The sequence below is a fragment of the Equus przewalskii genome, chromosome 8, assembly GCF_037783145.1.
Source record: "Equus przewalskii isolate Varuska chromosome 8, EquPr2, whole genome shotgun sequence".
NCBI classification, from domain to species: domain Eukaryota; kingdom Metazoa; phylum Chordata; class Mammalia; order Perissodactyla; family Equidae; genus Equus; species Equus przewalskii.
In genome coordinates, this window is record NC_091838.1 from 27,765,233 (window position 1) to 27,779,451 (window position 14,219).

Consider the following 14,219-nt stretch of genomic DNA (forward strand, 5'->3'; position numbering starts at 1 on the left):
TTTCTTTCTTTTCTCAAATATTTGCTTGTTGATTAAAACAAATATGATTTTAAAAAGTCATCATTGTCAACAGAAGCACACTGGCGACAGGTTGAAAAACTTCTCCTGGGCACCAAAAGCTCCCCTATGTTAGTCTCTTAGGAGAAGGCTGTCACTCACCAGTTCACTAAGCTTAGTCCCTCACTCATTCTCAGAACCCGACACCGCAAACATGAAGACTGCTCTCAAATTCAACAAGTCACATATGGCACAACAGACCACAGAACTGGGAAGCCCCTGGCTATTAGCACAGGACCTGAAGGTAGTACCATGTGTGGCATCCTTTTATTTTCTATCTACATCATTTATTGAAAAATTTATTGAACGGAGTGAAAGAAATATAAGCTTATCTTCAGAAGCACTGTGCCTTCTCAATTTGACTTACAAGGCCAGTGCTCCCAGCCCTTCTGGAGAATGATTATGTTTGCAATACAATGAACAATATTATTCTAATTGTCCAGTGGCAAACTTTGAGGGAAAAGCTGGCTAACAAACACTAGAAGCTGATCAACTGCATCCTTAATTGCAATGTATGATTAAGCAGTGGATTTCTGTAAGAACAGAGTTGGTCCAAAAACCTGGCAACCAGTTACTAGAAGAGATGAAAGAATACCTGTGGCAGATAAAGCTCAGCAGCAAGTGCCTTTCATTTTGTGGCGAATTTTTAGCCCTCTGTTGTCTTTCTCTCCAATCAGGAATGGAAAAGAACTCCTGCAGCAGAAATTCTTTATAATTCCCTTTGCTTCTCTTGTCACCTCAACTTCTATTCACTGCTCCCAATCTCATGGTGGGCTAACTCTCTAACAAGAGATGAATCTGCTCCTTTTTGGCAATGAATACCTCGTCAATGGAAGACAGCAAGGCACTCTAACTCTGCCCTTGAGAGCCAGAATGACTTGGCAAATCACTAAACTTCCCTAGTTCACTCATCAATAAAATCAGGCTGATAACCTGACTTGCTTACTCCAGAGCTGTTACAAAGATCCAATGAAACATACAGGGGACCCTACAAACTCCAAGAATGCCATTAGGACAAGAAAGATTTATTAAGCTTCTATGTTGTATATAAACGCAGGGTACTGGTCCTTTGGAGGATGAATGTAATTTTGAGGGTTCTTTTTAAAATCTGGGTATTTTCAGGTTAAGCAGTTTTAGAGTTTACTATCCCTACATGTACCAAAAGTCTAATCCACTTCGTAGCCCTCCTTCTACTCTCTCCTGCTCTGGTGTCTACACTGGTTGGGATGACATCATCATACTTACCACATGGATACAGTCGTATGAGAGTGCTGCCATTAGACAAGATTTTCACCATGGAAATTTCATTTAGAACAATTTGATACAAATTTCTTATCAATCTCAATATTTAGAAACCAGTAAGGCCCCAACTGTCCTTTTATTAAATAAGCAGATACTATAATAGCTTAGAATGAATACTTGCAAAGAAATTAGTGGTAAATGTTTATTGTATTCAGCCAAAAACAAACACTAAAAATGCTAATAAACTCAATTCAATTATATTTAAAATGTTTTTCCAAATAACAGTATTACTCAACAGTTTCCATATTTATAAAGCTTTAAGCATTCAAAGGCATATATATATATATATATACATATATGAAACTATATTCTTCTATATGGTAAGTTTTAGAAATATTGCCAATAAATAAGTCCTCCCTCCCTAATAAAATAAACTATTAGAAGTGTGATGACTGCTACAGGTAGAAACTTTTCCCTGCCTAGGCACCGTGTATTGGCTCCAATGGGAGCCTCAAGAACCCTGCCAACTAGAAAGAGATCTGTTGATTAAATCTAACATTAATTTCTAGACTTAAATATAAAATTTAAACAACTGCAGGATAAGGTTTTACCTACAGTATTAGGTCAATCTGTAAACATTTTCCTGCTTTATCAAGAAATAAAGGGGCCAGCCCGGTGGTGCAGCAGTTTGTTCTGCTTCAGTGGCCTAGGGTTCGCCATTCGGATTCCAGGTGTGGACCTATGCACCACTTGCCAAGCTGTGGCAGGCATCACACATATAAAGGAAGATGGGCATGGATATTAGCTCAGGGCCAGTCTTCTTCAGCAAAAAAGAGGAGGATTGGCAGCAGATGTTAGCTCAGGGCTAGTCTTCCTCAAAAAAAAAAAAAAAAAAGTAGTAGTAGTATAAACTAGATGGGGTCTAGCCTCATTGTTAGCATGTCTACTATCTGGGGGAAGTCATGGAAAGGTGGAGTATGTCTACTACACGAGTGCCAGAAATTATAAGATGTAAGGCCTCCTAGTTAATGTTTTCAACACAATTCTTAGCAATGATGCTCAAAGTTGCCCTGCTCTGTATATAGAAATGCGTCATGTAACAATGTTTTGGTCAACTATGGACTGCATATATGACAGTGCTCCCATAAGATTAGTACCACATAGCCTAGGTGTGTAGTAGGCTACACCATCTAGGTTTGTGTAAGTACACTCTATGATGTTCACATGATAAAATTGCCTAATGACGCATTTCTCAGAATACATCCTTGTTGTTAAGCGACTCATGACTGTACTGATATAAACATATTATAAGGAAAAGTAACTAATTTGACCCAAAAAGTACAAATGCTATTACTTTTCTGAGGCTAGACATTTTAAGAGTTATGAAATCAAACAAAAATAAGGAGGTACTATCTCAAAGCAACCAAGAGCCATTCCTCTCACCATTCCTGTGTCTGCCTAGGAGACAGGACTCCTGTTGGAGATTCCACTCACAGGGATTTCAAACAAAGATGGGGTCTGACAATCGTTACTGCGTAGCTTCCTTGGGGAGACTAACCATTCTACTCTGCTCAGAGACCTCTATCTGTATTGTACATGTTTACTACTTAAAAGAGAAGCTTTTCATGTTTGGAAAGCATGGTAGATCCAAAGCTAGTACTGGCTGTAATTCTATGGCTGCCAAAGGAAAGAAAGAAAAGAAAACACAGCAAGATACAGGCATCAAGGAGATAAAATACTTTTACCCTGGGCTCTCTGAATGGAATCTAATCAGTTCCCAAGTTTCCATAGTGATTTCAGAGCGTGAGATATACCTCCCCTCCAAAGAGCCTATCACAAAAAGATTGTCTAAATTATTCACTTCTTGAGTTTGATAGTGAGAGTATGGATAACAAGGGATACATGTCCTGGAATAGCCCCCTAACAGAAAAAGGGAATAAGAGATGTAGGTAGTAAGGGACCTAGAAAAATATTTTACTAGATATAGAAAACAATTAGACTCATCTCCTATATGGAAAGACTACAAGACAAGTTATATTGGTACTGAGTCCATACTCTGTTTAACTATTCTCAATATAAATATTATCCAGAATACAAATCTCCCTGGATGGGAAATGAATTGTTCTTTATAGACATTCCTATGGGAAAAATACAGCCTGAGCTTCAAAAGCAGACCCATAAACTTTGGGAACTCAACCCATTTGTAAGTTCAGGTTGTTGTGACCTTCTAAAGGTTCCTTAACGAAAAAGTTGACTTCTCTGTAACTCTGCTCTCTCGATCTTGTAGTACTGTCTCTCATTTTTTAAAATCCTACATATGGATAGATTTCCTTCACTTTAAAAAGAAAACTTGACTTCCCACCATAATTTGATCCAAATTCAATACCAAACAATATAATGTACTTGAAATCTCAAGTTTCCTTTTTTGACTTTTATTATTCTCTAGTGTCGTTACTCCCTCTAGAGGTAGAAAATTTGAATCAACTACCAACTGTAATTCTGGTAGGTTTTTGAAAGTAATAAACTAAACACACAAGTTAAAGAAAAAGAGCTAACTTTCTCCTTGGGCAAGTGTTAATTTAACTAGAAAAAAATTTACTCACTGTAACTTTTACAATAAATAGTGAATTGCCTATTGTCATTCAAGTACCCAAATAAGCCCATCTAATGTTTAATTTAAGAATCACATAGCCTCTAATGAGACTAGTATGGAGTATAATATTTACATATGAGAACAATAAGAATTATAGAATCAATAGGCTCAACCTTATCTGGGAGTCTAGAACGCAGATCTTAGTCACCAGAGCAGCAGATATTAGGTTTAATATCAAATTTGATATGTAAATGCATGAAGCAAGGGGAGAGTGCTTTTTCTTGTAACCGGTATAGCATACAGTATTTGGGAGGCCTAATGTTTAGATGAAATGGCTTATAAATAGATGACAGGCAAGATCTAATTCCTTCTTCTTCTAACTCATAGAGTACGACCTTAGGCTTGTTAATTTTATTTATTTTTTATTTAACCGAGAGACTCTCAACTCTGGCAGCACATTACAATCACTTGGGGAGTTTAAAAGATTTATGCTTGGGCTTCAACCCACAAAATAAATTAAGAGAGAATCCTTCCTGGTGAACCAACATATCAGTGGTTTAAAAAAGCCACTCAGCTAAAACCATAAAACTCTTAGAGGAAAACATAGGGGAAAATTTTCATGACATTGGATTTGGCAATGATTTCTTGGATATGACATCAAAAGCAGAGGCAACACACAGAAAAAATAGGTAAGTTGAACTTCATCAAAATTAAAAAATTTTGTGCAGCAAAGGACACTATGAAGAGAGTAAAAAGGCAACCCATGGAATGAAAGAAAATACTGGCAAAGCATATATCTGATAAGGATTAATATCCAGGATATATGCACATAAAAAGATGGTTAACATCACTAATCATTAGGAAAATGCATGCCAAAACTACAATAAGATAACATTTCATACTTATTACTATGGCCATCATTAAACAATAACAACAAACAAAATAACAAGTGTTAGCAAGGATGTGGAAAAACCAGAATGAATTGCTGGTGGGAATAGAAATAGCTCAGCTTACGTGGAGAACAATATGGTGATTCCTCAAAGAACTAAACACAGAATGACCATATGATCTAGCAATTCCACTTCACGGTATCTACCCAAAATACCTGAAAGCAGGGACTCCAATAGATATTTGTATACCTATATTCACAGCAGCATTATTCACAACAGCCAGAAGGTGGAAACAATCCAAAATGTCTGTGGTGAATGAATGGATAAACAAAATGTGGTATACACATACAATAGAGTATTATTCAGCCTTAAAAAGGAAAGAAATTCTGACACATGCTAAAACATGGAAGAACCTTTAAGACATTATGCTAAGGGAAATAAACTAGACACAAAAGGACAAATACTGTATGATTCCACTGAAATGAGGTACCTACAACAGTCAAATTTATAGACACAAAAAGTAGAATGCTGGTTGCCAGGGGCAGGTGGTGGGGGAATGGGGAGTTAGTGTTTAATGGGTCTAGAGTTTCAGTTTGGGTAGATGAAAAAGTTCGGCGACGGATGGTGGTGATGGGTGCACATAATGTGAATGCACTTAATGCCACTGAACTGTATGCTTAAAAAGGATTTATGGTAAATTCTGTTATGTATTTTACCACAATTGAAAAAAAAAAGCCACTCGAGCAACTCCAACTTGCAGCCAGAACTGAGAACCAGTGTTCCAAAGACTAACCAGAGAAGCCGAGGATGGGGAAGAATAACAAATGAACATGAAAATATGTCCAGTAACAAGTGAGTGTATCTGGTTTCTGACAGGAGGAAGAGAAAAATCTATAATCTGGGATATGTGTATAAACTAAATTCTATCATTTCACAAATATTAAAGTGGTCTATTCTTCCCTCTGGAGAAAACGTTATTTTTTCATACTGGTCCTCTTCAGAATCTTAGTCACATTTACATTCTTTTGGTAATAACTTTATAATAGGATCTTCTACACAACAGACACGAGACTTTATTGAGGGTTACGGGCTAAAGGTACTGTGATAAATGCTTTACACACTTATTTCATTTATTTCTTAAAACCACCACCTGAAAGCTATTAAGTGGCAGGGCTGAGAATAAACTCAGGTTTGACTCTGAACAGCTCTTTTTTTTTTAGTCCATTACCTGAACATTATCCACATATTCCCACTTCCATGTCATCAATGTTCTTGCCACGTTCTCTGAACCTCCTACAACCAACTCTTCTTTACCTTTAAAGTCCAGTTTACATGCGATATCATCCAGGGCCTTTTCTGAAATCATCCACCAGAAAACCAGCGCATTTAATCTCTACCTTTCTTATGAGAAGGTTGCATTATAATAATAATTTATGTATTTATCCTGTAATCCCTCGGAAGAAGCTGAACTAGTATGACCGCTGACTCCTGTAAGATAGCTCTGGAGACACTAGAGGGAAACCACCAAACAAAAGAACGGTAGGATGAAGGGTAGTGCCTCTGGCCTGGAGCAGGAGGCAGGTGCTTGTGGGAAGATAAGACAGGAAGGAGGAGAACATGAAACGTGAAATTCTCTCTTGTTTCTCCCTGCCCAGTGCCTTTGCCTCGTAGGAACAGTGTATGTCGTCTCACTTGCACAAACTGAGAACTCTGGTCTATGCTCAGAAGTAAAGTTAGGGCAGTCTAAAAAGAAGTTCTGCTGTGAGAAGCTGAGACAAACAGGTGGGACCCAAGCTGTGGCAGCTGCCTTCTCACTCCTCCCTGTCCAAACCCCAGAGCTAATGAATTACACTCTAAGATTAGAGTACAGCCTTTAAATGCTGCTTCTGTTTGGCCCCATACCAAAGAGGCGGGAGCTGTGTCCTGAGATGGTATTCCGTGATAAGTATCTATGGTCTTGCGTGCCTGGGTTAACCACCCCAGAGCTTACTTGCCTTCATCTCAAGGTTATCACTGGGGCTGTCACAGCCTTCCACAGGGGTTCTCATCCAGGCTACACATCACAATGACCCAGGAAGCTTTACTAAACTGAGGCTTGGACAGCCACGGTTTTTACATGTGTCCCCAGTAATTCTAAAGCGCAGCCAGGGTTGACACTCACTGGATTCTGGCCTGTCTTTTATCCTTTTGCATTACCTGAGAATACCCAACACTCATGAACACAGATAGTTGAGGATTACAAGTATTTCATAGAAGAAAAACAAGCCAGATTATAAATTACATCAAATGCAGAAAGGACAGAACAGATTAAGAATTTAAACTTCTTATAATAATAAGATTAGGGTGCAAAAGAAGAAAAACAATGCAGAAATATTAAGCATAAAGAATATAAAAGAAGTCTAAATAACAGTTGAATTAAAAAACAAAACACATGGGCCTGATAATAGAATGTACACACTTGAGGAATGAATGAGATGGGAAACCAGGTTGAGATAATTTCCCAGAAGGACAAAGGAGACAAAACACTAGAAAATATACTTTTGGAAGGTTAACATCCCCATAATAGATGCCCCAGAAAAAGGAAAACAATGGCGAGGAGAACAAAGCTGAACAAATAATGGAGATAATTTCTCCAGAATAAGATGGAAAAGCTCAGAATGATAAGGTAAGCTCTCAGAGCATCAAAAGGAGAGAGAGAAAAAACCCACACCTAGGAACATTGCAGTAAAATTTAGAATATGAAAGACAAAAGATTTTCAAAAGACTATTTAGCACAGAGTAGACATGTAATAAGTGTTTATAAAAAATCAACAGAGGCCGGCCCCGTGGCCAAGTGGTTAAGTTCGCCTGCTCTGCTTCGGCAGCTCAGGGTTTTGACAGTTCAGATCCTGGGCACAGACGTGGCATCGCTCATCAGGCCATGCTGAGGCGGCATCTCACATAGCACAACCAGAGGCACTTACAACCAGAATATACAACTATGTACTTGGGGGACTTTAGGAAGAAGAAGAAAAAAAAAAAAGAAAAAGATTGGCAACAGACGTTAGTTCAGGTGCCAATCTTCAGAAAAAGAAATCAACAAAAGCACGAAATAAAGACATTATCAGATCTTTATGAGGCAGTTATGACACCAGATCCAATTCTACTAGGGAAAAAATAAGATGACTAAAATAAGTGTTCATGGTAAGAATGGAATAAGGATATGAATGTTAGAATGTCTGAATGTTAGTCAAGCATCCTATATCCCAAGACTATAGTTGAAACTGATCTTGGCCAAATTAAGGTTTCATCTGCCTGTATATTTCTATTTAGGCTACTAGTTTCAGGAATACCTAAAATCTCTATTCTCAAGGTAGGTTCCAGTTTAGAGACAAACCTTGGCTAGTTTAGGCGAGCACATTTGAATCATAACACATTCAGTTATCTTTTCAGAACATATAATTAAAAGCGCAGAGCGCTCTATTTATGTTTAATTATGCCAGGAGCCGTGGAGATGAAGAGGATGAAACAGGCAGGGATTCAATGGCCAAACACTTCCAGTTTTCTAATAATAGTCAAAACCATGGACTTCTCATGAACACCTTCTCAATTAAAGAAATACTCTGTATCTTTTTCTGCCCATTCTTTGTAATAGTTATGCCAGGGGCTCATAGAAATTCCTCAGTAATGGCTTACCTGGTCAATATCAGCATTTCTTGGAAGAAAATAAACAATGTTATTGGTGATCTTCTGAGACAGTCTGAAAATTTCAAAGGTAGACAGCATTAAGGAAAAATAACAAAAGCAGCAGTTAATTTCTGATCACAGATATGTTGTTTACTTATTATAGCACAACCCAAATGTATTTTGATATGTAACAATGAGGCGCACATTTAAATCCTCTAATGGAACCTAAGAGAGAATTAAGTAGCGGATTTTATAATTCCGCAGCATACTGCCCTTGACAGATCCGAGGTTAGAAGTTAAACCTTTTTATTCAATTATCCTAGTGGTGGGCAACCAAGGGTGAGAAATATACATGCTTCCTCTTTTCTGCCATTTCCTAGTTATTGTGAAAGACAAAGAATAGGAAAACAGTACCACCGCTCTCCAGTTAAGTAACTGTCCATCGTAGTCTACATTCTGTTTTAATTAGCAATTGAGAAACACATTTCCTGTTAGAGTCAAACAGATGATTCCTCTGGGGAGTAGAGATTAAAAGGGGATAAATAATAAATAAATGCTATTCTTTATGAAATAAAGGTATGCTTCAGTATCTTGGAAGAGCAACAGGAAAAATCTGAAGATACACAGAGAATTCGCACACATCAGTGTGCGTTGAAGAAAAGTTAAGCAATAATCACCCAGACTTTAGGGACAGGTCTTGAGGAAATCCCCAATTTCCAGACACTAACTCCACAAACAATTACTGCTTTCTAGTTCTTGTTTTGTAATGGTAACACTGGATAGTAACCAAAGTAAATATGATCTCACATTTGCCATAACTTTCGGAGATCACTAGTTAATTTTTACATACCTGCTTTTTAGGCAAAACAAACTGGACTCTATCAAGTGCTATCAGCTAATATCTCTCCTCTTCACTAATTTCTTTCTTTCTCTCAAAGACACACACACGCACATACCCACACACACACAAAACCCTGCCTCTCCACAACCTCTGTTTGAGTAAACTCTTAGGTCTTTCAAAGGATATCCATCAGGAGACATCATCGTCCTAATGTCAAAGGTCTCTGCAGTAGCATAGTCTGGCCCTCCCCACGGAGGGCTGAGGAACACAACATCGGCCTTTAATTGAGAAGCCAGCAGCAGGAAATCTCCACAGATGAACTCTATCTTGTCTGCTATCCCATAAACTTCTGCATTATTGCGAGCAAGATCAATCTTAACAGGATCAATATCAATGGCAATCACTAAAAATGGGAACGGGAAAGACAAATCAAATGATACCGGGTTACATAAAGTAGTTCATCTCAGCAGTCTGTTTATTCTCTGTATAAGAACCTTTTTTTCAAAGACTAAGGGAGATTTGGCCATATATGCCAGGGACAGAGAATTTAATAAAAATTTAAATCTAAGTTACAATGTTTCACTTGTGTTGTATCAAGAGAATGCAACTGAAGGACCTGGCTTTCAGTTCTGACTCACTCAAAAAGCTTTACCAAAGCAAGTCGCATGTATCTACGCCACCATGTATTTACTGAGAGCCACACATGTGGTCGGCCCTGCGCTCCATGCAGTGGACAGTCTGAGGAGCGAACAGCTGGAAAAGCCACCAACTGCACGTAAAGCCTATAAATGCCAAGATTGCAGAAAAGACCAATTTCCTCAGAACGAGGCAACCTCCAAAGGAAGACAAATTCGACAACTTCTACAGAAAAGCAAAATAAAACACATTTTGAGAAACCTATATGGCCACCTTATGAAGAAGAAATGCAGAAACACCTGCTGATGATGTTTAATGAGACGTTTTAGGTAGAGGGAACAGACAATGTTATGTTTTCACCAAATGGGCTTTCATTTAATGTATTACAATTTCATAATTAGCAATGCAAACATGAGTTAATTTTAGCGCTCTCATGTCTTGCAGTAAATTACTACTCGAGTGCAGCTGTATGTGCACCAGTGTGTTAGTGGCAATATTTTATATCTGGAAGGGCTAAGTGCAACCCTGATGCATATACCATGGCTGTCAAGGAAATGGAGGTGTTTTCCAGAAAATGCTGGTTTTGAAATATGTTAACACTTTTGAGAAATAATGCACTAAATAAATTACTTGAACAATGAATACAAGCAGCAATTATATGTTGCAAAATCATGCATTTACGATACTATTTTTTCTGTTCTAAATGAACTGACATACATATTTATAAGAGGAAGGATGAAAATGTCCTTTTCAGCTGCTCAGTCTGCAACATTTATAGTACAGAGACAGATGGAAAGAAATGCTGACAATACCAAAAATTCGATGGAGAAAATGACTTTCAACATCAAATATATTCAGTAATCGTCATGTTTTCATCTGCACTTCTCTTGGAGGCCGACTTGTTTCTAGGTCTCACAGAATGTAAGCATTCAATCTATCATATAAATGAAATACTGACTAACGTTTGATGATACCATATTGAATTGCACTATCCACTAACGGTAGCCACTAGCCACATGTGGCTATTACCTTTAAATTGATTAAAATTAAATAATATTATGAATTTAGATCCTCAGTTATACTGCCACATTTCAAACGCTCAATAGCCATGTGTGGCGAGTGACTAGTATACTGGGCAGTGCAGATACAGAATATTACTTCATCACAGAAAGTTATACTGGATAGCACTGATACAGAAATACTGGAATACATAAAAGGGAAAAAAAATCTTTAACAGCAAAACACAAAACTTCGTGGATTCTCTAACCATTCAGTTGTTATATGCATAGATAGCAAATATGTGGAAAGAAGTCTGGCACAAAGGGATCATGTCAATTATACACAATGCCATTTTCTCATATGTGTATGTATAAATGCTTGTGTATGTATATATTTATACAGAGTTAAAGAATAATTGATTACATGCATATGTGTGTATATAAACACACACACACACACACTACTTTAATCGTTTTGAATTCCCTAACATAAGGCAGTCAGCTCGACCACACTAGGGGTAGCATATCTAACTAACATTAGAGTACCTGTGAGCTACTATCTTTGGTTTGGGGAGAAGGTCATGGGACATCCTACGCTGAACATGCTTGAGGGTTTCTGAGCTTCCAGTTCCATATGCTGCAAGGACAGAAGCCAGACCATGACGACAGTGGGGAAGCACGGTGTTTACTCCGTGTCTCCTTTTCTTCCCAGAGGCTTGCAGTCCGTGAGTGCGACTGACTGGAAGACCCTGAGCGGCTGTGAAGGACGTCAGCTCTGTGAGGACACGGCAGAAGCAGTCTCCTCTCAGCTCCACACGAGACCTCGCCCTTCACTGAAGGCCTTGGTAACAGGCCTCCATTTGAAGAAATATAAATCTACAATACGGACTGTTTCCACAATATTTTGAAAAAATTTCTGATCTATTTGCTGCTTTATCAGAGGGCAGATATTTTCATTGTCATGTTACAATACAATGCCAAAATGAAGACAAATTTTACAACTTTTGAGGAAAAATCATGTTCATGCAATAAAAATTGATTTGAGTTTGTAGAAAAGACAGAGAAGAACTTTAACAAGAGTAAACAGTGAATTGAAGGGGCAGGCCCAGTGGCGCAGAGGTTAAGTCCACATGCTCCACTTCAGCATCCCAGGGTTTGAGGCTTTGGATCCCAGGTGCCAACTTATAATCAAGCCATGCTGTGGTGGCGACCCACATACAAAAGAGAGGAAGAATGGCACAGATGGTAGCTCAGGGAGAAAAAAAACTAGTGAATTGAAGGAAAACGAGAAAATAATTACTATTCCAGTAAATATGAAAAAACCTTTCATCCAGGCTACCACTAAAGTCAGCAAATGTCATACTCTGAACTGTAGGAGTGACTGGATAAAGTCATCAGTATCAGTCTTAAAATCAATGTTAAGTTTCACTTTATCATTTTCTAGCTTCTATATTATGCTTTTCAGAACCATATGCTCTCCTAGTTAACATTAACAACTTTATATAAATTAACGAGCCTCAACTGAAATTTTCAAAATGGAAGCTATAATAAAAAGACACTGGGGGAAAGAAAAGCATTTTAAGATTATGACTTAACAACTGATATCTCTAAAATATCACATCATACTACACTTTAAAAGGAATTTAGAGGGCCAGCCCCAGTGGCCTAGTGGTTACATTTGGCATGCTCTGCTTTGGAGGCCCAGGTTTGGTTCCTAGGCAAGGACCTATACCACTCATCTGTGAGCAGCCATGTTGTCATGTCGGCTCACATGCAAAAAGAGGAAGAATGGCAGCAGATGTTACCTCAGGGAAAAATCTTCCTCAGGGAAGAAAATAAAAAAGAGTTTAGAATGAAAGACAAAAGGTATCAGATTCCGAAAAATGAGTAAAAGCCCTGGCTTCACAACTCAGCTATGTCAATTTGGGCAGATTGTTCAATTTTTTACAGCCTTCTTTCCCTGGGGAAACAGCACACGGACTAGCTACTTGACGCAGTTCCTGGCAGATACATATTAACAGAGGTTTTCCTTCTGGTGATTCCAAAGTCTAACCACCACCAGGATGCTCTAATAGTTAAAAGATGTTCAGTGTCTTAGAATGTTAAAGCTGAAAGGTATCACAGAGGTTACTTCAATTTAACGTCTCCTTTAAATTAAGGTTAATTGATGTCCAAAGTCATAAAGGTAATGAGTGGCAAAGCTGGGACTCCGGGTCTACTCTTCCTGTCTTCTAAAAAATAGGCTCCCATTTTGACATTTTAAGTTTTATATAATGTTATAATCCTGGCTCCACCAAGCTGTGTCTGGGTAACCTTGGGAAAGTTACTTCATCTCTTTATCCCCGTTTATCTGTGAAACGCAGATAATAAAAGATACACTTCACAAGACTGTTGACTAAATAAACGCATATTAAGCCATTATGCTTAATACATACTAGCTATTATAATTTTAAATATGTGGCATTAAACTTTTAATTATATATTAAATCTCAGCAAAGGTCAGCTGAAGCAAAATGAAACATTTAGAATAAACTGAAAATAAATTACTTTTCTTCCATTGATGGCTAATTACCTCTCTTTCCCGTTAAGGCAAACTGAATGGTATTTCCTCCAACTCCACAAAATGCATCTACTACAGTGTCACACTTGAAGGACTGACTGACCCGGCCAGCAATGTGCTCAGCGATCTTCTCAGGTGTAACTGAAAACCAGCCCTCTGTGAAGAAAGGGGATTGCTGTGAAGATGTTCAATTTCAGGAAGCCAAGCCAAGCATAAACACAGCAAACGTTACTATATCTTATATAGTTAAAAAAAACCCTTAGTTTCTCTTTTCAAAAACTTATAAATTACCTAGTTTAAAGAAAAGCTCTCTCTCTACAAAGCTTGTTATAAAAAGCAGTAGTACCATTCCCATTCCAAATTTCCACAAAAGCAATGACCTCAATTCTTGCCTGATTCTTTTGTCATATACTTCCAATAACTGAACGCAATTCCAATTTTTCTGTTAGAAGTATTAACTATTGACTATCTACTATGGGAAATGGGAAGTTAGCTATTCTAATAGGCCAGTTCCCCAAACTCCACTGAGTTTCCCAATTATTTCATTCCCAACGGGGAAGCAATGATCCCAATTTGTACTGGACATTTTGGAGAAGTTCACATATTTCTAAACGGTCAGGAAAAGCAAGGAGCTGATAGCAAAAGGCTGCAGAGTTGTAGGAAGAGCAGAACCCTCATCATTTTCAGAAATGACGTCCTACACCCACTCCAGAGGAAAGAGGATACTGTCCTCCTT

At 38.0% G+C, this 14,219-nt stretch overlaps 1 protein-coding gene across 5 annotated transcripts in view; it reads right to left on the reverse strand.

Annotated features, from left to right (window-relative positions):
- The window catches only part of TGS1 (trimethylguanosine synthase 1), a 49,132-nt gene that overhangs the window by 11,674 nt on the left and 23,239 nt on the right, over window positions 1-14,219 (reverse strand). For all 5 annotated transcript variants that reach the window (XR_545268.2, XM_008522550.2, XM_008522549.2 and 2 more), the window contains 3 exons: window positions 13,496-13,639; window positions 9,476-9,692; window positions 8,458-8,536 (listed from right to left, as the gene is read on the reverse strand). Coding sequence is in view for 4 of the 5 variants with exons in the window: in XM_008522550.2 (XP_008520772.2) it covers window positions 8,458-8,536; window positions 9,476-9,692; window positions 13,496-13,639 (440 nt within the window). In the remaining variant the exon portion in view is untranslated. The remainder of the gene's footprint in view (window positions 1-8,457; window positions 8,537-9,475; window positions 9,693-13,495; window positions 13,640-14,219) is intronic.